The sequence below is a fragment of the Equus quagga genome, chromosome 1 (genome assembly GCF_021613505.1).
Source record: "Equus quagga isolate Etosha38 chromosome 1, UCLA_HA_Equagga_1.0, whole genome shotgun sequence".
Classification (NCBI taxonomy): domain Eukaryota; kingdom Metazoa; phylum Chordata; class Mammalia; order Perissodactyla; family Equidae; genus Equus; species Equus quagga.
In genome coordinates, this window is record NC_060267.1 from 119,769,259 (window position 1) to 119,795,749 (window position 26,491).

The following is a 26,491-nucleotide window of genomic DNA, read 5'->3' on the forward strand; positions in this document are numbered from 1 at the left end:
AATGAAGATATGTTTTTAAGAATTTACTTACTGTAACTAACTGTAATTACAGGATGATTTGTATCTTTTAAAAATCATAAATAGTATCAAGATATTCTTCTAAAAGCCTATATTTCTATTCAAATAACAGATAAAAGGTTACCTCTATTCTTGAGTTCATATTGCTTGTACTATTGAACTCTGCAACTTTGATCCTTTAAAGTACTTTTAAGCTATTGCCTTACACATATCCATTTTACTTTTTTGCACGTCAGGATCGTTGAAGAAGATGGAATGAAAATTAAATAACTTTCTTCTTAATACTTAAATACTTTTTCTCAAAACAAACAAAACGAAAATGCTTCAGTAACCCACAATTGTGATGAAGAGAATTTACTCTTAGTGCTGTCCAGTGTTTATTCTTCATATTGCCCCATTCCCAAGTAAGCTAAATTTAATTTTAGAATCTGCAATATTAAGCAAGACAGTAATGAGAGGTTTTTCTGCTTGCTAAATATGAAACTGTCTTCTTGCTTTTACAGGTAGTGGTGGGCAGAGCCTGGTAGATGGAGATGTTCCTATCTGTTGTATACAATGCCATGCCCATTTGTTTCTTTTGAAATTACAGATTTTATTTATTCTTTAAAGATTTTATTTTTTTTTTCATTTTTCTACCCAAAGCCCCCCAGTACATAGTTGTATATTCTTGGTAGTGGGTCCCTCCAGTTGTGGCATGTGGGACGCCACCTCAGTATGGCCTGATGAGCGGCACCATGTCTGCGCCCAGGATCCGAACCGGCGAAACCCCTGGGCCGCCGCTGTGGAGCACACGAAGTTAACCACTTGGCCACGAGGCCAGCCCCTCTTTTGAAATTACTATCTTAATTTTTAAAAATACATGTTCCTCAAAAATCTGTGGTCATATTGGTAGTAGGAAACACATTGCTTATTTTGTTACTGTGTAAGGAAATCATTTTTATAGGATCATAATCTCTTATCTACTCTTCTGAAATCTAGAAAGCTCTGAAAACCAAATAGCTTTTTTATAAGTTTGCTGTCACATCTGCTTTAGTGGTAAAGCCTGACCTGCACTGACATGGCTATTTACAGACTTTATCTTACTTAGTGAGAGTACTCAAACTTTTTGCTACAGAAATACTGGGTGAGATTATGGGATGCTGACCCAGGGTACAAGGAGGGTGTTAGGTAATGAATGGTGTGCATACCCTATTCTATAAAAAAAAATTCAGGAACACAAATGGTCCCAAGAATTTTGGAAACAGAATTGCACTTTATCTCCAAATCAGCCTGTTAAAGTTGATACCATCATCTCCATTTTTAAAATGAAGAAAGGTTAAGTAACTTGCTCAATGTCGTAGGGCAAGTAAGTGGCAAAGCTGGAATTCTGATTGATGGAGTTTGGCTCCAGAGTCCATGCTCTGAACCATTAACTATATGGTGGTGCTTCTCTTACTGCTTTTCTGTAAAATCATACTCACATAGATCAACTGTAGCATAAAATCAACTTTAGTAAAATTTATTTGCTTAAAACTTCAGTACCTTTGAATTATATTTAAGCAGTTGCATGTATCAGAGAACCAATAAACTACCGTCTGCTGATAGTTCAGTATTTTTCTAACGTTCTTTGTGGGCTATCCAAAATGGCAGTGTATGAGCAACAAACTTAAAACACATTTAACAAACTTGGAATGCAATGTAAAAATTATGACTATACAAAATTTCGAACGTGCACAAAAGAGAACAGAATATGAATCCCCATATACTCATTAACAGATGTTCTTTAATAGTGTTCCACACTTGGTCTACTTTGTTTCATTCATATCTCACTTGTGCTTCCTCCCAACCTACACTGACTATTGTGAAGCAAATTTCAGACATACGGTTTGATTATCATATTTAAGTATGGACTGTTTCTGTAAAAAGTAACTTTACCTCATCAACTATTTGGTTACTTGCATCCCAATTCATAGAGGAAAGACAGGATAAATACACTTGATTCTTTTCCTTTATTTACTAGTTTTCACAGTAAGAGTCGGTTCCTTTCTGTCATGAGAGATGAACATAAGGGTTTGGGCTCGTGTATTTGGTTGGTTGGTTGGATCTTCTTGAATATGATATTTAAATATATTTGTCCTCAATCCATTACAGTTACCTTTATTGATGCTTTAAATTATCCTGTCTTTGGCCAGAGGCAGCCTTTCAAATTGGTCCCTGAGTCTTTTTTCTTTTTCCTTTGGTGGCGATTTTTTTCCAATTGATGTCATAATAGTTTAGAATATTGTGAAATTTCAGTTGTACATTATTGTTTGTCCATCACCATATAAGTGCTCCCCTTAACCCTTTGTACTCATTCCCTACCCGCTTCTGAGTCCTTTTGCTATAACCCTCATCACCTTTGATTGCTTCCCTGCTTCCTCATGTAAGATCTTTCAGGTTCTCCCTGTACATTTCTTGCCCCATATCTAAGATTATCCATTTTTCTGTGGAGCTTGTGTTCCTTTTAATGGGAAATGGTTTGCAGAGATCATAATCTGGGCATGGGGGTGCTTCTTGCTACAGCGTTTATCGTTTCTTGGCTTTTTTTTTTTTTTTTGAGGAAGATGGGCCCTGAGCTAACATCTGTGCCCATCTTCCTTTATTTTATATGTGGGATGCCCGCCACAGCATGGCCTGATAAGTGCTGTGTAGCTCTGCATCTGGGATCTGAACCAGTGAACCCTGGGCTGCCAAAGTGGAGCGCATAAACAACTATATACATATCTCCTTTCCTAAATAAATGATAGCATATTACATATCCTTTTTCACTGTGCTTTTTCCACTCAGTGATACATCCTGTGGTGTATAGAGATATTTCTCAATTCTTTTTTACACCTGCATTGTTCTAAATTGTGTGGATATACCATCGTCAATTCAAGTAGTCTCCTATTAGTAGACTTTCGAGTTTACTGTAATGTCAATTTGAAGAAAATTTAAAATTAAGTTTTAACATTGATTTATATTTGGGGGGGAATTCTGTGTTGAGAATGGCTGTTGGCAGTATAAGAGAACCAAATCTCATGTTCTTAAAGCCCCTTATCTTGTTTCCTCTGAGTCTGAATGACCATAAGTTAATATGTAGCCATTTAAAATAGCACCATGTGCATGTCACACCAATTTAATTGGCTTGTATGTCCTTGCAATAAGACTAACCTATTTTTAGGAGCCTTTCTCATGTATTAGGCTTAAAATATATATATATATATATTTATGTACTATATGTATATCTTTACTGCACACCACTCAGTGGCAAACCAGTTTGTTTAAAAATTTATGTTAAATGACCACCATTCATTTTGAATTAACAGGAAAGCTACATTTCCTGTGCGTGACAAAAATAGGATGGTGGCAAGTAAGCTGATAACGCACTTTAAAAAATTACTGTCCTTATTGGTAGGGGGTGGGCAAAGTATGCAATAACAGAGCAGTACTTGCTTGCCTTAGAGGCAAAATCTTTTACATAAAGAGTAAGTTAGGACTGTAAAGTACTTTAGAATAATGCTTGGCATACGTTAAATACTGTATGTGGTTTTTGTTATTCGCAAAAAAAATCTAGATAATATTCTTAATTTAGCAGGTTACCTCTGGAACTTGTAACAGTTCTCCTAACAGTATCTTAAGAATTATTATTTAAAAAGCATGTAAGCCTTTGGAAGCAAACGTTGTGTTTCCTTATGATCATGCTACTTAATCTGGTGACTTTATATGTCTGAGCATAAATTTATTTTGATGGTATCGACCTTCCTTTAACCAGTTCAAGTTGAATCAATATTTAATGATCAACTCGACTGTGCTCTGTACTAGACAGCACAGCAGGACCAACGGTGCCAAGAGTAGAAGACAGTGTGGGAGATACGCGTTCAAATAATCCTGAGAAAATAAAAATAAGCAATTATAATTCAAATAATCATAAAATAATAAAACGATAAAAATCAAACTCCACAGGGTAGCATTCGAACTTGGTGAGTTTCGGGAGAGCACGGTAAGGAGAGAGCCAGGACACTACTATACAATGTGCGAGGACTCCAGAGAATCTGCACCATCTGTCTAGCTCTGCTTAGGTAGCCGGCTCCCAGGTTCTGACAGTGACCTTGGCGGCAGAGCCCAGGGACAGGGCCCTCCCAGCCCCCTCCCTGCGGGCCCCGCGTCCCGCCCCGCGCGCGGAGTCCCTACCCAGCCCGGTGTTGCCCGGCTCCCGCCGGGACCGCCCCCTCGCGGGGCTCGGGCCCGCCTCCCCGCGCAGGCTGGCCAAGGTGGCCCGGCTGCTCCCTGGCGCCCCCTGGCCCGGCGCCGGCGCCGGAGGTTTCCGGTGAGCGGCAGGAGCCGGTTATGACGACTCTTCTCCCGAGCGAAGCCATCTGCTGTTCCTCGGTAGCCCCGGCTCCCCCGGCTCCAGGTGGGACTCGCCGGGCGATCCGCGGAGCCTTCGCCCGCGCCTTCCCGCCGGGTCTGCACTCGGCGCGCCTTCCCGCCCGGGCGCGCGGGAGGCGCGCTGCCCGCTCCCGGCGCGGCTCCCCGGCGGGCTGTAGTCTCTCCAGGATCCTCCAGCGCCTTCCCGTCGCCTGCGGGCCGGGGAGGAGGGCGTCGGGAAGCCGGCCCTGGCACTCCCGGGCCCCGGGCGCTCGGCTCCTCCACCGGGCTGCAGCGGCGCGCAGGGCTCCCGGGAGCCCGCCGGGCGCAGGGCAGGATGCCGGTTCCCGGCCGGCGCCCCACTGACCGGTTTCCCAGGCCGGGGCGGAGCCGCTCTCCCCACAGGCGCGGCGGGGACCTGGGGCGGGGTGCGGGGCCGGGTGGCGAGCGGTCGCCGAGGATCTCTGCACCCCCGAAGCAGCCCCGGCGGCGCCTGGGCTGGAGACCCCCACACGGCATCGTGGCTGCACAGGGGCGCGCGCCCCTTGCCCTGGCGCCCTGGTCCCGGACTGACGTTTTAGCAGATGGCTGGTGACTCCACCTCGGCGTCTGGGGCAACCCAGCCCTTTCTCACCCCCTGCCTTGTCCTGAGCTTGAGACCTACGCACTCGTGGGGGCCAGCCGTTTACGAGCCGTTGTGAGTCTCAGATGCGTTTGACTTTTCGTCTGTCCACTGCCTTTAAACTTTCCAAGCTCTGTCGCAGAGCATTGCCCCGTCTCACGCGCTGTGGTCCCTATCAGCCTCGGGCTTTCACCTCTCATCATCTTCAGGCTCTCCCCTTTCTCCTTCCCTCTTTGTAGGCCTGTGGAAATCCAGTCAAGGAATACAGACGTGGAGGGAGCCCGCTGTTTGGAGCTGAAAGAAAAAGTAGTTCCGCCGCTGGAGAAGAGCACCCACCCATCCCTGCGGGGCCTAGCGAGAGGACTCAGCCCCGGAAAGGCTTTCTGCCCGCCCCGGGGCTGTGCTTTCGTGCACCAGCAGCCACCTCCACCTAGCTTATGCAAGTGCGTACTTGCCCTCCGCAAAAGCCAAGTTTCTGATCTCAGTCTTTAGCTTTTTCCCACGACCTAAGCGTTACTCCTTCTCCATGGATCGCTGGGTTTGGTTCTGGCTAGAGCTCAGTCGCGGACAATAGACTTGGATAACCAGAGGTTAGGGCTGGATCATAGTAATGACTTTATAACTGGGAAGGATGAGCAAAGGAGAGTTCCTGCCTGGAGAACCTTCAGGCTCAGGTAGGAGTGAGGCCCAGGGAGCCCTGGGATTCGTTGAGCAGGTTTGCTACAGTGGGCTCAGGGCAAGTCGTTGGCTCCGGGGAATGCTTTACCTGCGAAGTGTCGGGTTGGCCATACCAGCTGATGCTTGTATAAAGAGGACCGTGTCCTTCCTGCTCACCCTTGGAATCTAGTCTAAGTGACCACGTTGTGGGTGGTCCTGTAACTTTTAGCAGTATAGTATTCATTAAGGCAAAGATGAGCACGTGCTTCGCCTTCTGCGTAGGAGTGATCTCGCTAAATGCCAGGCCCCCTGCTTACATGTTATCTCATTAAATTATTTTCTCCCTTAATAGTTCGTTTAGTTCAAAATATCACCTGGATGTTAGTCTACTGTAGCATCCTTTTAAGGTAATATGTTTCATTTCTGACAGGTTGTAAATGCCTGAAGCCTCACAACAGCTTCTGGGTGGTTCTGAGGATTAAAGAGGTAAGTATTTTCAGTCTAAGGAGCGTCACTGTTACTATTAATATGTATTTTTAAGTTTTGTAAAATTGCTATCAGCTCACTGTTGGCTTAAAGTCCTAACTAAAAATATTAATTTGGATCACCTTTACAACAGATAATATATTCTTCAGAGCCACCTAAAAGAAGAGTAACTATATTTACCACTCTAGAGGGGAAAAGGATTTCTTCTCACACATAGCAGTCTATTTCTAAAGGCCGCGTTGTCATGGCCCATAGTCAATGAAGACTGATTTTGAAAGCTGGGTTTTCCAGTTTGCCCCAGTGACAGCGAATGTGTAATATGGTTCTGTCAGCCAGGGGAGGGAGCACTTTTTTTCTTTTTTTTGAATAGAGCAAAGATACCACTAAGGTGAATCCAGAAAGGCATGATTATTTTCTGCTATCTATAGGAGAAATCCTGTCTAAGATTTAATCCTTGTGGAGTGAGTTAGAAATGCAGTAACAGCCATGGCCGTTATCTCCTTTCACAAGACTAAGGCAGGACGGGGGGAATTTAAGGGCACCGTCTCTGAGGCACACTGCCTGGGTTTCACTTTTGGAGTTTTCTAAGTCTTAGTTATTATTATCATAGGTTGTTATTATACCCACCAGAATGTAAGCTTCACAAAGGCACAGTTTAGTTCTCAACTGCACGTTCACTGCATCATCGCTGGTTCTTTGAAGAGTATCTAGCACATAGTTTACACTCACAGACTGATTGTGATTATTAGTTTTTATTCAGCAGATACGCACTTGCTCCGAGCCATCGCACGTCTTCTCTCTCCCTGGCATGTTTTCCCCACTCCTTATCATTCAAGTCTCAGCTCAAATGTTATTATTTAGCAACCCCAACCGCCACCCCATCCCACATAGCTTTAAACATTTATTTAATATATACTTACATAGCATTTAATGTGCCAGGTACATCTAAACACTTTATCAATATTTAACTCGCAACAGGCTTATGAGGAAGGTTTATTATGATTCCCATTTTACAGATGGAAAAGCGGAGGCACAGAAAGGTTAAATGACTTTCTCAAGGTCATACAGCTTAGGAAGCTGCAGCTGTATTCAAACCTAAGGAGTCTAGCTTTAAGGTCCATATTCTTAACCACCATACTATATTGTCTATCATATTACCTTACTTTAATTCAGGTGTCAGCAAACTGGGTCATTTCAAGGCTCTCCTCCCATTTAGTTTTTTAGAACACAGCCACCCCATTCCTTTAGCAGAGGCTGTGGCTTCTTTCCTGACAAAGGCACTGTTGAGTTGTTGCCACAGAGACGGTGTGGCCTGAAAAGCCAAAAATATTTGCTGCCTGGCCCTTTCCAGAAAAAGTTTGGCAGCCCCTGATTTATTTGATTCACGGCTCTTGTCATCATCTGAAGTTGTCTATTTATTTGATTGTTTCTTTTATGTCTCTTGCACTAGGTTATAAGCTCCATGAGAGCAGGGGTTTCTTGTTTGGTTCACCCCTGTATACCTGGTTCCCAACACAGTGCCTGGCTTATAACACATGCACAATAAATATTGGTTAAATAAAGGAACATTACTCGGTGATGCAACAAAATTTGTTGCTATTATACTTGGCCCTTGAACCCTTTGACTTTTAAAGGCTCTGTCTTAACGAAGATGTTTTCAATTTGATCTCTAGGTTTGGAGGTTGCTATGTTAATGCTGCTTGTCTTTGGAGTATTACTTCATGACATCCCACTGAGTGGCCAAGCTGAGGCTTCCCCCGAGGCTGATGGCATTCCAGGTGAACCTCTGTTTAACTATGCCAGCATCCGCCTGCCCGAAGAGCACATTCCCTTCTTTCTGCACAATAATGGGCATATTGCCACGGTCTGTGAGAAAGACTCGCACTGTCCTTATAAGGTAAGTTATTATTTGAAGAAATAATATTTGTTTATTTTTAAAAGGGTGCCATTTAGGCTGGCTTACTAGTTCTGTTCTGTGACTTGAACCTGGAAATAGAATTTGATCTGTTGGTTGTAACCGTGAGTCAATCATTGTATTTCATCTAACGCTTCTAAGTGACTAAACTTTGCTTCAAATTATGTCCCACTCACAAGAGTGACATTTAAAATCTAAATCACTAGTAAAATAAATAGGCGGCCAATATTATCTGTATACTCTGTAAATGAAGCAAATTAGATTTTATACAGAAAAGAATATCTAGTTAAAGGTAACTAAAGAATGTCACACCTCTTCTTTCTTAAACGGCACTGAAGAGGGTCTCTTAGCACTTAATTTCAGTAACAACACCTCCGCCTCTGTCTCCCTGTGATTAAGACTGTTCCTGTGGCCTTCCTTCTGTTTTGGAGTTGTTGGAAAGGCCTCAAATTGGAGCCTGTTAAGACGTCTAGGGAGGCCTTAGAGATCAAAGCCAGGCATTGTGTGACACTTCCTTTCCCATGGTGCTGGCACAGGAAGCATATGGAGAAGCAGACCTGGGAACAGACCAGTGCTGCTCCTGGGCCTTGCTGAAGGGCCCTCTAACCTCACTGGCCAACAGCAGCTGCTGTGTCCTCCAAGGGCCGCAGAGCTGTCACTGTCTTGTGGGGTCTCTGCTGATCTTGATTGATGAGTAAAGTTCCTGATCCCTTCAATTTAGCCAAGATTCTTTTGGTGATAGAAATTCCATTTTATCTGACTCTTTAGGGACTGATTTTAGAATCAGTTTGCCTACTGAGAAAGGCATTAGCTACTTCCAGAAATTCCAATTCAAGTGGTCTTTGGTAGTCTATCTAGGTAAAGCCTCAAATTTTGGTGAGGGGACAGACATGGCAGGGGGGTGATGATTGAAGATAATTGTTAAGAGCCTTGAGATGCTATTCTTAGAATTTACTCTCTTTATTTTTATTACATGAATACCTATTGTAAAATGTGAAAATGAAAGTTCTATAAGGAATTGTTTTCTTCATGGAAAAATCTAAGGGTCCTCTCTAAATGTCGGAAGAAGAGAGACCAGTCTAAATGTACATGTTTTATGTTCTAGAAACACTTAGAAAATCTAAAGTACTGCTGGGGTTATGAGAAATCCTGCAAACCAGAGTTCAGGTTTGGTTATCCTGTTTGCACCTATGTCGACATGGGATGGTAAGTTTCTAGATGGACTCCCTTCTCCCCTTTAAGTCAGCTTTCTCTGCCGTGTATGCTGATGCCCCAGGTCCCAGCTAGACTCTTTGAGTTTTAGACAGGAATTCCTTCAGTTATTAATTTACTTACACAGTCATGAATTCAACTTGACTAACCTCCCCCGTCCGTCACCTCCGGGACAGAAATATCTGTCATTTCCTCTGCCAGAGGGAGAAGACAGTATGGATCACAGAAAATATTTTCCCCCAACAAACACTAAGAAGATAAATTGATGGTTTCCTCTTCATTCTGGAGGGGAGAGTTCAGTATAATTAGTATTTCCAGTACATGCAAGGTTAATGGGGTAAAGAAAATACAGTAATTAACTGTAGTTATTTCATTGTCTTCAGTTCCAGATGATCCCAACTTCGTACATTTCCATTGTGTATTTTTATTGTGAGGGAGTAAGTCTATAAATAACTTATTTTGGTAACTTCATTTAGTGAGGATAGTTTTAGGAAAATTATGATAGTTTACTTTAAAAAAATTAAAGCAACGACAGACTTCTAGCAGTTTAATGTTTAGAAAGAAAATTCAAGGTCCTGAAAAAGTAAAAAGAAAAAAATCACAGAATCGTTTTGTTTGCAAATAGGACAGACACTCTTGAATCAGCCCAGGACATATTCTGGAAACAAGCTGACTTTGGATACGCCGGAGAGCGGCTGGAGGAACTGCACGTGCTCTGCCAGCCTAAGGAAGTGGTGAGTGTTTAGTCCCTTAGTAAATGAGTGTGTTTATTTAAAAATACTCACAGTGTTTAGATCATAATGTAAAAACAAGATAGATGGCACTCTGAAAGGAATCCCTCACTCTCATGTTTTACTGGCTTAAAACTTTAACTTCCAAAACCAAGTTGTTCTGTTTCATTTGGAAGCCATGTCCTTGTTTTCACACATATATCAGACGGTCATATTTTGAGGTTGTTAAAATATTACGAGGTTTAGAATTTTTCCCTCTGACATATGCTAAAGAAGATAAATTGATAAATCGCATCTTTTATTTTTTTTATCGAGGTAACGTTGGTTTATTAAATTACATAAATTTCAGGTATACATCGTTATATTTCAACTTCTGTATAGACTACGTCACGTTCACCACCCAAAGTCTAGTTCCTGTCCATCACTGGATACGTGTTCCCCTTTACCCCTTTTGCCTGCCCCCTTCCCTCTCTCCCTTCTGGTAACCACCAGTCTCTTCTCTTTATCTATATGTTTGTTGTTGTTTTGTCTTCTGCATATGAGTGAAATCATACAGTACTTGACTTTCTCTGTCTGATTTATTTCGCTTAGCATAATACCCTCAAGGTCTGTCCGTATTGTCACAAATGGCAAGATTTGTCTTTTTTTATGGTTGAGTAGTAGTCTATTGTGTATTTCTACCACATCTTCTTTATCCATTCATCTGTCAATGGCTCTTAGGTTGTTTCCAAGTCTTGGCTGTTGTGAAAAATGCTGCAATGAATGTAGGGGACATATATCTTTTTGAATTGGTGTTTTCATGTTCTTTGGATAAATACCCAGGAGTGGAATAGCTGGAGCATATGGTAGTTCTATTTTTAAATTTTTTTTTTTGAGGAAGATTAGCCCTGAGCTAACATCTGCTGCCAGTCCTCCTCTTTTTTGCTGAGGAAGACTGCCTCTGAGCTAACATCCGTGCCCATCTTCCTCTACTTTATACATGGGACACCTACCACAGCATGGCTTGCCAAGCGGTGCCATGTCTGCACCCAGGATCCAAACTGGTGAACGCCGGGCCGCCGAAGTAGAACGTGTGAACTTAACCGCTGTGCCACTGGGCTGGCCCCTCTATTTTTAATTTTTGGAGGAATCTCCATAGTGTTTTCCATAGTGGCTGCACCAGTTTTCATTCCCACCATCAGTGTACAAGGGTTCAGAAGATAAACTGATAAATTGCATCTTTATAAATTCCCTCGTGAGTAGTTTGGGACAGATGAAACACCCCCACCATACTGCTCTATGTTTGTTTACAATTTGCGAAAAGCTTTTGTATGTTAGCTGGTTTGATTCTCACAAGCATTATAGCAGATGGGCAGGGCAGGTATTAATGATGCCACTTGACCAGAGAAGAAAACAGGGTCCTGAGAGAAGTTTAGCAACTTCCCCAAGACCACACAGCTGCCATGTAGAATTAGACATCTAGATTTAAAATGCAGATCTTTTTCTGTGTGCCTTCGACCATACCACCTGGCACTCAGTGGGTAAGATGAACACGTTGCCAAGAGGCAGTTTTGGAGTAGTCAGTAGAAGAGCAGGCTCCACCCTTCAGGGTTCAAATCCTGATTCTCGGACAGGGCACCCAAACTTTCCATGTTTCAATTTCTTCTGCTCTCAAGCTATGCCTGTTTCATAGCTTGTAGTAAGGTTGAGATGAGATTCTGCATATAGAAATGCTCAGTGCAGGGCCTGGCTCCCAGCAGAGGGCTCAGTAGTAGTTTTTAAAGGTCTGTGGAGTTGTCAGTACTTATTGTCAAAGCCTATTATTTCCCAATGTTCTTGAACCCTGGCCAAGTCTCTGACATCTCAGGAGTCTCCATTATCTCCAGGCAATCTAGAAAATTAAAAAAAAGGTTTTTAAATTCACTTGCATTAAAAAACTGAATATATGCTCTCTAGTGCTTTTGGAGGATGTCACGTAATCGAACTTTAAGCAGTTCTAGCAAGTTCTAGCACTGCTGCACAGTGCCTCTAATAGACATTGTTTCGTATGTTGCATACTTTGGCTGGAGTCTAGCTGTTCCTGGGGGAAGGGCAGGGAAAGAGCCACAACCCCACTGTGCACACCTCTCCCAAGGTGGTTTGTGGAATGCTTTCCTGGCCGAGATCTCCCTTGGTAAGTTTTGTGCTATCAGAGTCTGATCAATTACCAACTCCGGATTTCAGAACCCCATGCAGGTCAAGATTAAGGCCTTGTATTCATTGGGAGTTATGGGAAAAATAATAAAATGGTATTTAAATCTATAAATAAAATCCAGAGCAGATAAAAGTATATATAGAACATTTGGGACTTCTTCACAGTAACCTAAAAGTGTGCCAATTGGCAAAACTATGCTTGGCCAGTCTTCTGGGAGGAGGAAATCCTTAAAGAGGAGAAGTGTTTGGGGAGCTTTCCTTTTCACATTGTGTGGTTTGGACCTGAAGGTGTACATGCTGTCAACATGTCTAGCAAGTCTGGGGGTGTCCTTGAAATGTTAATATTTGGAGTTCTTTCTTTCTTTTTTCTCAACCTTCTTTCAGAATGACTCAAGTCTGGTATGTTCCCGTTATCTTCAGTATTGCAGAGCAGCCAATCTCTATCTGGATTTAAGAAACATCCAGAGAAACCACGACAGGTACTTAAGTGGTTGATGTTAAAATCTAATGAAGAAATATTTTCAGGTCCAGGGGTGTGCTTTGGATTTGCTTCATAATAATATGGTGATGAGGTTGGGGAAGGGGTGGGGGATGGAAGACCTACATTGGCCATAAGTTGATTATTGGGAAGCTGGATTATGGGTCCATCAGTTTCTTATACCATTCTGGTACTTTTGTATACATTTGAAATATTCTATTATAACGAGTTAAATTCTAATGAAAAACTGGCTTTGGAAGTTGGTAAACCACCTTAGTTACAACCCATGTGCTTGAGTCATGAAAAAATTTTCTGAACTCAACTTAATTTTTTGTTTTCTATCAGATTTAAGGAAGATTTTTTCCAGAGTGGCGAAATTGGAGGACACTGTAAACTTGATATTCGTACGTTGATGTCTGAAGGTCAGCGCAAGAGCCCTCTGCAGTCTTGGTAAGATTTTTTTTAAAAATATGTTTCTAAAATATTTGCCTTTATGTCTGGCACTTGAAGATTTTGGTAGGAACTTTCAAATGAGAAATGTTGCTTCATTTGTAGATGTTTTGGCACGAGCTTCCGGGGAGTGGTGGCTACAGAGTGAATCTGTCAGTTGTATCTGAATTAAATATACATTTATAAAATATTAGGATATATTATATAGTACTTACCATTTGCTAAGAAAGAAAAAATCAGTTAAAAAATGAATTTTTGTTCACTCCTCATAATTGCTACATGTGTCTTAGGGAACAAATTTTTAAAAGAAATGCACATTTATTGAAGTACATAACAAGCATATAGAGAAGTGTATAGTTTGGTTTCTAAAAAAGCGAACCTACTTGTGTAATTCTTACCCAGGTCCAAAACAGACCATCACCAGCACCCCAGGCTCTCTCCCACTGACAACTCCCATCTTCACGCTGACTTTCACCACCATTGATCAACTTTTTGAACTTTATATAAATTGGGGAACACATTTTGATTTAAAACATTTTTCATATTGAACTAGTTCAATGGTCTATCAAGAAATTGACCATCTCTAGAAATTAAGGATTTAGGGTACTTTAAAAAACTTTATTTCAAAATAATTTTAGACTCACAGAAGTTTAAACATAGTACTGGGAGTGCCCATTGTTCCCTTCGCCAGCTTCCTCTCATGATGACATCTTACGTAACCATAGCACAGTGATCCAAACCAGGAAATTGACACTGGTACATTATTATTAACTAAACACATTTGGATTTCACCAGTGCTTGTATGCTCTCATTTTTTTTTTATATACATGAAATTCTATGGAATTCTGTGTTCCATGAAATTCTAATTCTGTGAAATTATATCACATGTTTAGGTTCATGTAACACTACCACAATCCTGATACGGAACTCTTCTATCATCTCAAAGAAACTCTCGTGCTACCCCTTTGTAGTCTAAGGTTCTGGGCACCCGGTTCCAATGTGTGCGTGGGGTTTTCCCACACCACCAAGCAATTCTCTGACACTAGCTGGGTGTCCTACAATTCAACTCAATTCTGACACTGTCCACCTGGAGATTGCCCCAATCCACCAAGATTGCCCCCTAACCCCATTTCAGACTCCCTCCTTGGATTTGATTAATTTGTTAGAGTGGCTCACAGAACTTTGAGAAATATTTTACTTACTAGATCATTGGTTTATTATAAAAGGATAGAGATGGAAAAGATGCATAGGGTGAGGTGTGGGGAAATGGTGCAGAGTTTCCATGACCTGTCTAGGTGGGCCACTCTCCCCAAATCTCCAGGTGTTCCCCAACCTGGAAGCTCTCCGAACCCCCCCTTTTAGGTTTTTATGGAGGCTCCATTACGTAGGCATGATTGATTAAGTCATTTGCCAATGTCGATTGAGTTAACCTCCAGCCCCTCTCTCCTCCCTGGAGGTAAAGGGGTGTGACTGAAAGTTCCAACCCTCTAATCACATGGTTGATTTTCCTGGCAACCAGCCCCCAACCTTAGAGGTGGTCCAAATGTCACCTCATTAACATAAGAAAAGACACCTTTATGGCTCCCATCACTTTGGAAATTCTAAGGGTTTTAGGAACTCTGTGCCAGGAATGGGGACAAAGACCAAATATATATTTTTTATTATAAATCACAGGATCACAAGCCACATAGGATATTCTTAAATAATGTTAATTTTTCAGATCAAACATTACTGCTAAACAGATCCTTCAGAATAATAATCTAGCATCCATTTGTATGGCATTTTACAGTCTGCAGTGCGGCATCTTCCTTGACTTAATGGAGTTCTGTAGTAGGATTTCCTGTATTCCAGTGGGCACTTGTGATTCCCAGTACATTTTGATATCCGATTCCACCTGGTAGTTCCCTAGGGTGTATTTGTATTAGTTATTTATAGCTGCGTAACAAATTACTACAAAAATATTCCTCAGAGTATATATGTATTCATTATCTATTGCTAATTAACTAATTATTCCAAAACTTAGCGGGATAAGACAACAAATATTTATTGTCTCACAAAGTTTCTCGACAGTCAGGATGGGAAGCAGCTTAGCTGGGTGGTTCTGGCTCAGAGTCTCTCATGAGGTTGCAGTTCAGCATTGACAAGGGCTGTAGTCATCTCTAGGCTCAACTGGGCCTGGAGATTCTGCTTCTAAGCTCACTCATGTTGTTGTAAGTTTGAGTTTCTCTCTGGTTATTGGCCAGAGGTGTCATGTCTTTGCTACACAGGCTTCTGCCTAGTGCTGTTCACAGCATGCAGCTGGCTTCTCCAAGAGCACATGGTCTGAGAGAAAGAGAGAGAGAGAGAGAGCATGCTCCAAGATGGAGGCCTAGTCTTTGTATCCCCTTATCTCAGAAGTAAGACACCATCACTTCTGCTGCATCCTCTTCATTAGAAGTGAATCCCTAAGTTGAGCCCACACTCAAGGGGAGGGAATTCAACTTTACCTCTTGATGAGAGAAGTATCAAAGAATTTGTGGACATATTTTTGAAACCACCACAGTATTTCAGCGTTGTGTGTGTTTCACAGGTATCTATTTAATATTTGTTTTATATCACATGTGGTCTCAAAGATGAAGAGTTACCAATGATCTTTAGGTTAACTCTACATATCTCTTGTCACGTGCTTGTGGTGGTCTTCTTGAATATGGAAGAAAACTGTGCAAAGATGTTTCTGAGAAAAAGACTTTTCCTTTCTCCTGGGAAGCTTGGCTGTCTGCTGTCTTTCTGAGGCACTGGGTAATTTTTGGGATGCCATCTTTCTCAGAATCCAAGAAGTCCATCACAAGAGATTTCTGGTCAGTGTCGCTTCTGAGCCTTGTCAAACTGTAGGAAACCTTTTTGAATCTTCCCACTTTACTGGTACATTATTTAGCCAACTCAGTGTATAAATTTCTTCTTTATCTGGAAAGTTCTTGGTTTATCTTTCACATTAGGCTGAAACGTAAAATCATTTTTGTTTCTTGTCTCAACATTAAAATCAATATCAAGTTATATAAATGTTAGTAATTTGGGGAAGTTCCGTATGTCTTCATAAGAGCATGTTCTAGAAGTCAAGTCCCCCTAATGAAGAGACCCAAAGTTACAATGTTGCAGTAGGAAGTCCAGGAGGCTCACTTTGAAAGCCTCTCCCAATTCATGATTCCAGGTTTGCTGAGCTGCAAAGCTACACGCAGCTCCCCTTCAGACCTATAGAAGATGCTAAATGTGACATTGTTATTGAAAAGCCAACCTACTTCATGAAATTGGATGCAGGTGAGAAGTTTATTTGTCTATTATTTATTTATTCAATAGTGAGGCTTTGTTTCATTTTTGATATATGCATGTAGTGATTTCCTATGACTTTTTGGGAAGCAGTACAACATTAAACAGTGGATTTGCTTTCTTCTGAAGAAGTGGACTGGTTTGAACTTCCCATTGTTTAATGCCTTTGGTATTGTAGAAGAAACCTGTGCATTTCTGTCAGAGGACTCAATCAAAATCAAAAGATGAGGGGCCAGCCTGGTGGTGCAGTGGTTAAGTACGCACGTTCCGCTTTGGCAGCCCGGGGTTCGCCAGTTCGGATCCCAGGTGCGGACCTACACACCGCTCATCAAGCCATGCTGTGGCAGGCGTCCCACATATAAGGTAGAGGAAGATGGGCACGGATGTTAGTCAGGGTCAGTCTTCCTCAAAAAAAAAAAAAAGTCAAAAGATGAGAGAAGAAGGTATATGTACACCTTTTATAATTAAATTTACCCCATCTGGTTTCTCTAATCGCCTGAGTTAGATTGTGCTTCAACAGAAATTCTTTAAAAGTAAAAGTCTTGTGTATACTGTGGGAAGGAAGGGAATGCCCATGACCTCGTCTGGCAAACTTTCTGGTATTGTTTCCATGACTAAAGTGAGCTTAAAATTCATCTGAAAGTTAGCACTGAGGTATATTCTTGGAAAAAAATTAAAATTAAAATTTTTTTCCATTTATGGCTATAGCTTCTAACTCTCAACTTGCAAGCATAGCTTTAACTTTGTGAACCAGTTGCCCTGGAGAGGAGAAACATGAATTGTGCCACATTCCCTCTCTCATTATAAGAGTTGAAGATTACTGTGCCAGACCATATCAAAATTCATGAGAGGCTGGGCTGCCAGTGAAATATGGAGAGCCCTCTGTCACGAATATTTCAGAATTACTATAATTTATTGATCATATTTTTAATGTGCTCTGCCTTCTGAAGTCATAATTCTTATATTACAAAGTATTAGGTTCAGAAGTCAGACAAGTTTAGGTTTTTGAAATAAGAGCAAGTAAAAATGCTATGTTCGAGGTCCTGACTCATTTTTAAAATATGCAAATTAAAAAGCGGCAAAGAAAACCCTGTGATCTGCCTGTAAAAGACTTGAATACGTGTGAACTGGTAAATTTATGTGGATACTTATGCAATAAAGTATGTAAAGTAGGAATAATAGGCTAGCATAGACATGTGCCATTTCGTTCCTATATTCATAACTCTCCTTTTTCTTCTAAATTATGCTGTCGTCCAGTTTTCCTTTTCATGTTAACTCTTTCCTTGAGGGAATGAGCATTCTACAGAACAAGACTCACTAGGAGCCACTTTTCTTGAGGATGGAGCCTGCGTTTACCCCCCATTTATAAATCCTCGTAGCCCCAACCTTTGTTTTGTGCATGCCGCGTTCCTCAACAGATGTTATAAACTTGCTGAGTGATACATGAGAGAGCTGTGTGTGTTGGGTGCTAACCTGGGAAAAGGGGATGTGTTGTCACTGATCTTTCTTTTTCTTATTCTTTTCAAAATATGCTCTCTGCCAAGAATTTTCTATATGTAAAAAGGAGCCCCTACACACATAAATCTAAGATACCAGTCTAAAAAGAACTGAGTATTTTTTTCTTTTTTCTTTCTTTCCGTTTCATTGAGATATAATTGACATACAGCACTGTATCCGTTTAAGGTGTACAGCATAATGACTTACGTCAACTCAGTGTTTGTCACTCTGGTTTTCTTTTCTTTTTTTTTTTTTGAGGAAGATTAGCCCTGAGCTAACTACTGCCAGTCTTCCTCTTTTTGCTGAGGAAGCCTGGTCCTGAGCTAACATCCGTGCCCATCTTCCTCTACTTTATATGTGGGATGCCTACCACAGCATGGCGTGCCAAGCGGTGTCATGTCCGCACCGGGATCCGAACCAGCGAACCCCGGGCCACCGAGAAGCGGAACGTGCGACCTTAACCACTCCGCCACCGGGCCGGCCCCTCACTGGTTTTCTGGTGCACAGTGTTATTATTCACTGTGGGAATGCAGTCAGAATATTTTATGATTTCTGCTTTTTTTTTGAGAGTCGCTGTTTTTCTTTTAATTAACATTTTCCCTCTCTTAAAGTGCATGTTTTAAATGTCCCTTGGAATTTCATCCCATTTAGATTTGCAAATTTCCAGGTTGGCTGCTGGGTCCTGCATACCTAAGGGGAGAGGGAGAGGAGACAGAGAGAGAGAGGGAGAGAGGGAGCGCGCACATGTTCTGTGTCGTTTCAGTGACGGACTTAGGAAATTACAAACAGCAGCTCCTGCACTCCCCTTTGCTCTGTTTGACCCAGCAGGACCCAGGTAGTCTTCGTAAAGGTTTCACTATGTCCCAGGCACTGGGCTGGGTGATTTTAGGTACATTATCTTTGGATTTCTCCTTACAAAACTTGCACCCAATTATAATGGTTCCCTATTTCTACTAGAGAAGCTTAGGGACTTTATGAACTTATCTGAGGACCTTGCTCATGAATGGCTGAGCAGGGATTCAACCCAGTTCCTCTGACTCCGAAGTTCATACTCTTTTAATTAGAACATGAGACAATCACTTCTTTTAAACGATAGTTGGTTAATATTTTCCCAAGAAGTAATGTTATAAGTAGTGGTTAAGTAGAGAAAAAAGACAGGAATGAGAAATACCAAAAGGTTAATAGTTATCATCATTGCCAATACTTCTATGATGAACAGGTGTTGCTTAATTGATTTTAAAAAATAAATGATCATAAAAAATAAGATTAGTCTTCATGGCCCTTTAGTTCTACCCCATTTTGAGCTAAATAGACTTCTGTTATTTTCTTTTCTGGGAACTTAATGATCATTTGTTACTTAGCGTATATGGGAAAATACATACTTAATTTCTAAATAACTAATTTTAAAGTGAATTTTTGAACCCAATCAATCTGTAAATTGAGGATTACCTGTGTATAGATTATTTTGTGTTTGGAAAAACCCTTACTTTCTTTTCCCCATTTATTTCAGCTAAAAGTCCACCAAACTATAAATATAGAGTAGAATAAAAATTAATTATTTTTTCTTTGGGGTTAATTAACATAGTTTTCCTTTTTTCCAATACTAGGTGTTAACATGTATCACCACTTCTGTGATTTTATCAATCTGTATATTACTCAGCATGTTAATAATTCATTCAGTACCGATGTGCACATCGTGATGTGGGACACCGTAAGTAAGAACGTGCTCTGTGCTTCAGCTCTGTCTTGGCCTTGCTCAATAAACGTGTGACTCTAATGTGGTGAAATGGAATTTTCTAAGACCTTCACATTTAAATATACACAGACATACACACATACAGGCATACATATGCAGATAGCTGTAAATATATCTGGGTATATGCATTTTCATGCATGTATACATATGGGCAGATACATATGTATGCATATACCTTAGTTCTTTTAAGTTTAGAATGAGGCAGTGAAAGACTTCTTCCCCTCTTTGGGCAGGTGGAGCTCCAAAGACCAAAGACCTGTGCTCAGTGTTCCTCTGAGACAGACATATGAAGATGGTCATTTGTTCAACCTCCGTGACCCCCACATGACCCACGTGGGGAGAGCTTGCCTGTTTCCAGTTTGGCCTCTTGTAATTATTGTCTGCCTCTGCTTAAGTGCAGCTTCCCATTGCTCCTTGCTTCATGCCAAATTGTGTGTGTGTCAGCTCACTACCCAGGGCGAGTCTTAAGCACACACACAAGTTCGTCTGTCAAATTACACCTGCTATTTGCTTACTTGTTTTCGGTTCAGTCTTTTTTCCTTCTCTTTCTTTGCCTGCCTTTTTCCTGCTTCTTCCCATATCTGACCCCTCTACCTGCCAGGGTAACCTCAAAAGTTGCCCCAGGACACTCCCCTGTGAAATGGAATTATTGTAGTATCTACCTCAGTGTCATTTTCAGGCTGAACCATATAGTGTGTGAACAGTCACAATGGCTGGCACATAGCTTGTGTGCTCTGAATGTTAACTATGACAATGACAATGATAAGGAGAACAAGTGGTTTATAGCATACACGAGCGGGGCTGCCTACACTGGGGAGTTGGAACACCCACTTAGAGGTTAGCTGAGGTTCAAGTAAACATTCTGACTCACAAGATGCTCATTGGCCCCCTCGTGGCATGAGTCTATTTAGAACGACATTGCAGATGAACCACAGCTGGCTGGCAGGGCAGCATCAGGCCTTTCTTCTGAGGGAGTCCTTCCAGCAGCTGCACAGCACAGCTCAGCTGCAAGGAGATGGGATCCACCTGGGGCAGGAAGAGGCGCTTCATGTCCCACAGGGGCCAATATCTCCTGGAACAACTGTCCTGGCCAAGCCCTCAGGATCCCCACAAGAGACAGCCAGTTACAAGAGCCATTGTACTCTTCCCCAGTCGGGATGCAACTTACCCATCAAACATCTTTTTACATCATAAGCGATGTTACCTAGAAACACACATGACGTCTGGCGTGTTTGTTTCCAGAGAACAGAGCTAGACAGTTCACTGAAGGTCAAATTCTTGTGCAGCAGGGGAAATGGTTTTGCTGACGCTTTTTTCACAGAGATGAGGCTCGTAGTAAAGCTACATAGAGAGGTTTTCATTATCACTGCTCCCTGGACCTGCAGTTTGACTTGAAGACGGTGAGAATTGGTCCTTTAATTCTTGGCGTGCTAATGCTCTCTTTTGCTTTCCTTCTTTGCGTGTTTTTACGTTTCCCTCTTGTGTTCCCATTTTGCTGCCACCACAGTTTCATTTCTTGGAAATGTTGCTGTGAGCAAAGGAAACAAAAGTCCCTTTCTTTTCTTCTTTTTGTGTAAGTGCTTCTAGGCCACAATCACCAGCTGTCAGAAGCCCCAAATGGTTAACTCAGGGTTGGGGTGCTTTTTTAAGAAATTACACCTGCTGTTATCTGATTTAATGCTCACAACTCTCGTGGACTAGGGTTTTTATTAGCTTATTTTACTGATGAGGAAGCTGAGGCTCTGAGCAGCTGGCGGGTTTCTAAGATAACAGCCAGCGAGGGGTGGAGTCAAGGATGCCAGGCGAGACAGTCTGACCCCAGACCTGTGCTCTGAAACCACAATGCTTTGTCACCTCCCTGTAATTCCCTGCAGAACCTGTTGGCACAGAGTTTCCCAGACACTTTCCAGAAGCTTCCTTGTATCTTGTTACATGCTTTTCCATGTCCTCCTCAAGTGGACTAAGTTAAATTGAGCCAACGTCTACAACCCTCCCCTTCTCTGTGCCTGCTGGGATGGATAAATAGGAAGCACGGCCACCATGTGGACTCCAGGTTACTCAGTCAACTGGGCACGTGATGTTAGGGCAGTCTGACTGTGACTGGCAGGGACAGGCAGGATGGATTTAGCTGAGCAGATTGGCCACCCTGCTGTGACCTTCCCCCTTTGCTACTCTCTCTGTGTCCATTTTAAATCTGCTTTTTTTTTTTTTTTTTGCCAAGGAAGATTAGCCCTGAGCTAACATCTGTGCCCATCTTCCTCCACTTTATATGTGGGTCACTGCCACAGCATGACTGACAAGTGGAGTAGGTCCGCACCCGGGATCCAAGCCCACGAAGCCTGGGCTGCCGAAGCGGAGTGTGCCTAGCTTAACCATTATGCCACGGGGCCTGCCCCTAAACCTGCATTCTTGGTCAGAGAGGCCTTTGCTAGTTGCTCATTCAGGTTCTCCAGATAGGCAAGTTGGCTGGGATGCATCAGAATTCAGGCCCACTGAATACTGTAGGTTGGATAGAGATGGCGTTAAGGTGTTGTGTGGCCTCTCACTTCTCTCTTTTGCCAGTAAGGCCTTGAATGAAGCAGCACTGTGACCCCCAGGCTGACTGGGATATGAGTCCCCCACAGGGGATGGTGTTGCCCCAGAGCCAGTCCTGAAGGCCTTGGACAAGCAGTGTGCCCAGGGGAAGAGCAGGGAGGTAGCTGTGTCTTAAGTTCAGATCTTAGGGGCATTTTGCAAACTCTCCCCACAAAGAAACCTCGAGGCCTTTCCTCTCATCCTCACAAAGCTCAGTGGTTCGGCCTCTCCCTGCAGGCACATGGCTTCCTCAGTGGGATGGGCAAGGCCACCGACCTCCAGGATGCACTGAGGGCCACTCCTGCAGGAGCATTTCTGGGCACAGCAGGGCTGCTCTTATTAACGGAATGAATAGAAGGGAGATTACTGCAGGCTTTCCACATTTTCTTATGCTGAGAAGTAGTATAGTTTTATTATTTTTAATTATGCAAGTGATACCTGCTTATGATACCTGGAGGACGTCTCCTTCTTCTTCTCCAGTTCCAGTTCCCTCAGAGCTAACTGCCCTTAACGTGTGAGAGAGTCCCTTGCAAGACTTACTTTATTTTAATAAATGTAAATATATCCTTATGCAAAATTTATGTAAGGATTTGTATAAGGATATATGTATATAATATATAAAGTTTTTATAAGGATATGTTTATATCCTCATAGAAAATACACTCTCGGGGCTGACCCGGTGGCACAGCGGTTATCACTGGTTCGGATCCCGGGTGCAGACATGGCACCATGTGGCAAGCCATGCTGTGGTAGGCGTCTCACATATAAAGTAGAGGAAGATGGGCACGGATGTTAACTCAGGGCCAGTCTTCCTCAGCAAAAAGAGGAGGATTGGCAGATGTTAGCTCAGGGCTAATCTTCCTCGGGGGAAAAAAAAAAGAAAATATACTCTTTCCTTCATATTGCTACCTTAACATTATATCACGGCCATCTTTCCAAGTCAGGACATTTAGGGTCATCATTTTTGTGTAGTTACATAGTGTTCCATTGGAGGGACGTTAAGGATATTCAGGGCATGCCTCAGTCGTGTTTTATCTCCTGCCCTCACCCCATCATGTTTAGTTTGTTTCCAGTTCTTTCCTGTTTACTGAAATGCTTCTGTGAACAACCCTTCCATAAACTTATGTCTTCACACACTCATCCTAGCATTTCTGTACGACAGATTCCTATAGGAGAATGTCTAAGTCACAGGTTATGTGCATGTTTAAATTTGAGACATACCCAGGAGGAAATTTATGTCATCCTTAAGAATATCCAAATATTCTTCATGGAACCAGCCTGGTTGCGAAGTAGTTAAGTTTGTGCACTCTGCTTTGGTGGCCTGGGGTTCGCGGGTTCGGATCCTGGGTGCAGACCTACATATCACTCATCAAGCCGTGCTGTGGCAGCGTCCCACACACAAAATGGAGGAAGATTGGCACATATGTTAGCTCAGCAACAATCTTCCTCAAGCAAAAAGAGGAAGATTGGCAACAGATGTTAGCTCAGGGCCAATCTTCCTCGCCAAAATAAAAAAGAAGAATATCCAAATATTCTTCAACATGAGACTAGAAAGAAGTCCTTCCTTCCCTTGTGGCAGATTATTTGAATTTGAAGGATGTGGAAAAGAAGCTTCTAGAGGTGGTTATTACTGAATAATGTATGATTTCTCTGAACAGGGATCAGTCAGGATTACTATATTTTATTATTAAATTTCCCTTTCAAAGGTATCTTATTTTATCTGAAGTATTTTATCTCAAGAAACTGTCTAGAATCACTTGTTTTAATTCTCTTTATTTATTAGTGAACCAGAACAGGGACATTTCATTTTTTATGGTGTTGACAAGGGCCTTCATTAGGATGGCATTGGACTAACATTGAAAGAAAGAATTTTTTTACCACCATATCTAACAGTTCTCAAGAACTTTGAAATAACTTTAATATGTGCAACATAAATTTTCAAAATACGAAAAAAGAATGCTAGAAAGATAAAAATACATGAACATAATATATAACCAACTGTAGACCTTTAATGTAATCCTACAATACACATTTCTATTGGCTGCATAAAATGTTTCTATTTTTCAATCTAAGTTATACCATCTTAAAACAAATTGATCTCCTTCCTTTAGCTGAGGGAGGACATAATTAATTTCTACTTTTCAAAAACGAAATGCATTTGGTAAGTGTACTAGAAAGAACTAGTTCCAACTGAGAGGCAGCCGCCGTATAGAAGTTACAAGTGTGGAGTCTGAAACCGAACAGACTGGATTGAATCCTAACCCTGCAAATGCACCAGCTCTATAACTTAGGCAAATTACTTCTGTTTGTGTCTCAGTTTCCTCATCTGTAAAATGGGGATAATGATATTACCTAGCTTATTAAGTTTGTGGGGTGGTTTAATGGGTTAATAATGTTGAGTGATGGGCCTGTCCTGTGGCACAGCAGTTAAGTTCGCACATTCTGCTTTGGTAGCCCAGGGTTCGCCAGTTTGGATCTCAGGTGTGGACATGGCACCACTTGGCAAGCCATGCTGTGGTAGGCATCGCACATATAAAGCAGATGAAGATGGGCCCGGACGTTAGCTCAGGGCCAGTCTTCCTCAGCAAAAAGAGGAGGATTGGCAGCAAATGTTAGCTCAGGGCTAATCTTCCTCAAAAAAAAGAAAATATTGAGTGCTTAGAATAGTACCTGGGATAAGGAAGTATGCAAGGTGCTATTATTATTAGTCTTGTTACTAATGTTAATGGAGAATTATCACGTTAGTCAATGGGGAGATCATTTCATGGAATAACATTCATTCTATTTTTTTTTTTAAAGATTTTATTTTTCCTTTTTTTCCCCAAAGCCCCCCAGTACGTAGCTGTGTATTTTTAGTTGTGAGTCCTTCCAGTTGTGGCATGCAGGACACCGCCCCAGCATGGCCCGACAAGCAGAGCCATGTCCGCGCCCAGGATCTGAACCGGCGAAACCCTGGGCCGCCGAAGCGGAGCGCGCAAACCCAACCACTTGGCCATGGGTCTGGCCCCCAACATTCATTCTTTTTTAATGTTAAAACTTTGAAGGCATTTGCTCACTCTAAAATTTCTTTCCAAAAGCATATTCCATTTACCCAGATGGTTTTTGCTCACTGAGCATGTCAGAGTGTGTACAAATGGTGGTGTATGTATGTGTTGTGTGTATCTGTGATTTGCACAGAAAATTCGCAGAAAAGAACCCACAACAACTACAGTTCCAGACACAAGAATAAAAAGGGCTGGGGTCGAAAAACAAAACGCTTTTAGCAGACTAAGTTTATAATTGTGATGATTATTTCTGATGAAATTACATCAAATTAGGTAACTTGCTCAGGCCTAAGGTGAAAATCCATTTTTCTTATGTAGATTTTAGGAGCTTGTTTAGGATCATTAGTCCTTAACGCTAACAAGTGAATTCTGGTATTTTCTTGCATTTTTGAAAAGCCATATTGTACCCATGTTGTGCCCTTTTAACGCCCCAACTTACTTTATTTCCACGTTCAGAGCTCCTACGGCTATGGTGACCTGTTCTCTGACACATGGAAAGCATTTACTGATTATGATGTTATCCATCTGAAGACCTACGATTCCAAAAGGGTACTGGAAACTCGACTGAAATGTTTGTAAATAAATGTCATTGCAGATGACTCGCTCATCAAATAAATATTTCATATGAATTTCTGTTGGCTATTACCATTGATTTCTGACTTCTTAGTTTCTTTTTTTTATAACTAGAATCCTCATTGATATTAACCACATAGCTTGAAAAAATTTTTTCCGATAGCTTTTCCAAAAGCATGAATTTCACTTGAGTGAAATAATTTGTTATTCCAAATATTTTAATCAAAATCGAGATTAGCTCACATTTATTTTCTGTAATTATAAGTGCTGTTTTGGTGTGAAGGATGTAAATTATGTTCTCTTATCTTTGCAAATATCTTCCTTCTTAGGTATGTTTTAAAGAAGCTGTGTTTTCGTTGCTCCCTCGAATGCGGTACGGGCTGTTTTATAACACTCCTCTGGTAAGTGTGTCATCGATTGTTGACATTCATCCTGATGGAATTTATTCTTGATCGATTTTGAAATAACATTTCTATAGAACTTGAAAACGTCTTAAATAGGAATGCAGAAATATTCATTGTAATATGAACTTGCGTTTTTATTTTAGATATCTGGCTGTCAGAATACTGGATTATTCAGGGCATTTTCCCAGCATGTACTCCACAGACTGAACATCACACAAGAGGGGCCCAAGG

At 41.7% G+C, this 26,491-nt stretch overlaps 1 protein-coding gene across 2 annotated transcripts in view; it reads left to right on the forward strand.

The window, feature by feature from the left end:
* Positions 1-4,219: 4,219 nt before the first annotated feature.
* Positions 4,220-26,491, forward strand: part of EOGT (EGF domain specific O-linked N-acetylglucosamine transferase) — a 35,030-nt gene continuing 12,758 nt past the window's right edge. Inside the window, exons 1-13 of one of the 2 annotated variants that reach the window (XM_046685761.1) lie at positions 4,220-4,432; positions 5,248-5,451; positions 6,096-6,151; positions 7,825-8,048; positions 9,172-9,272; positions 9,904-10,012; positions 12,566-12,660; positions 13,005-13,109; positions 16,297-16,403; positions 19,517-19,620; positions 25,740-25,832; positions 26,186-26,257; positions 26,404-26,490. In XM_046685761.1, coding sequence (XP_046541717.1) covers positions 7,839-8,048; positions 9,172-9,272; positions 9,904-10,012; positions 12,566-12,660; positions 13,005-13,109; positions 16,297-16,403; positions 19,517-19,620; positions 25,740-25,832; positions 26,186-26,257; positions 26,404-26,490 — 1,083 coding nt within the window. In that variant the 5' untranslated portion in view covers positions 4,220-4,432; positions 5,248-5,451; positions 6,096-6,151; positions 7,825-7,838. Of the gene's footprint in view, positions 4,433-4,951; positions 5,084-5,247; positions 5,452-6,095; positions 6,152-7,824; positions 8,049-9,171; positions 9,273-9,903; positions 10,013-12,565; positions 12,661-13,004; positions 13,110-16,296; positions 16,404-19,516; positions 19,621-25,739; positions 25,833-26,185; positions 26,258-26,403; position 26,491 lie in introns of those variants that run through there. The other variant, XM_046685770.1, reaches the window with a different exon arrangement.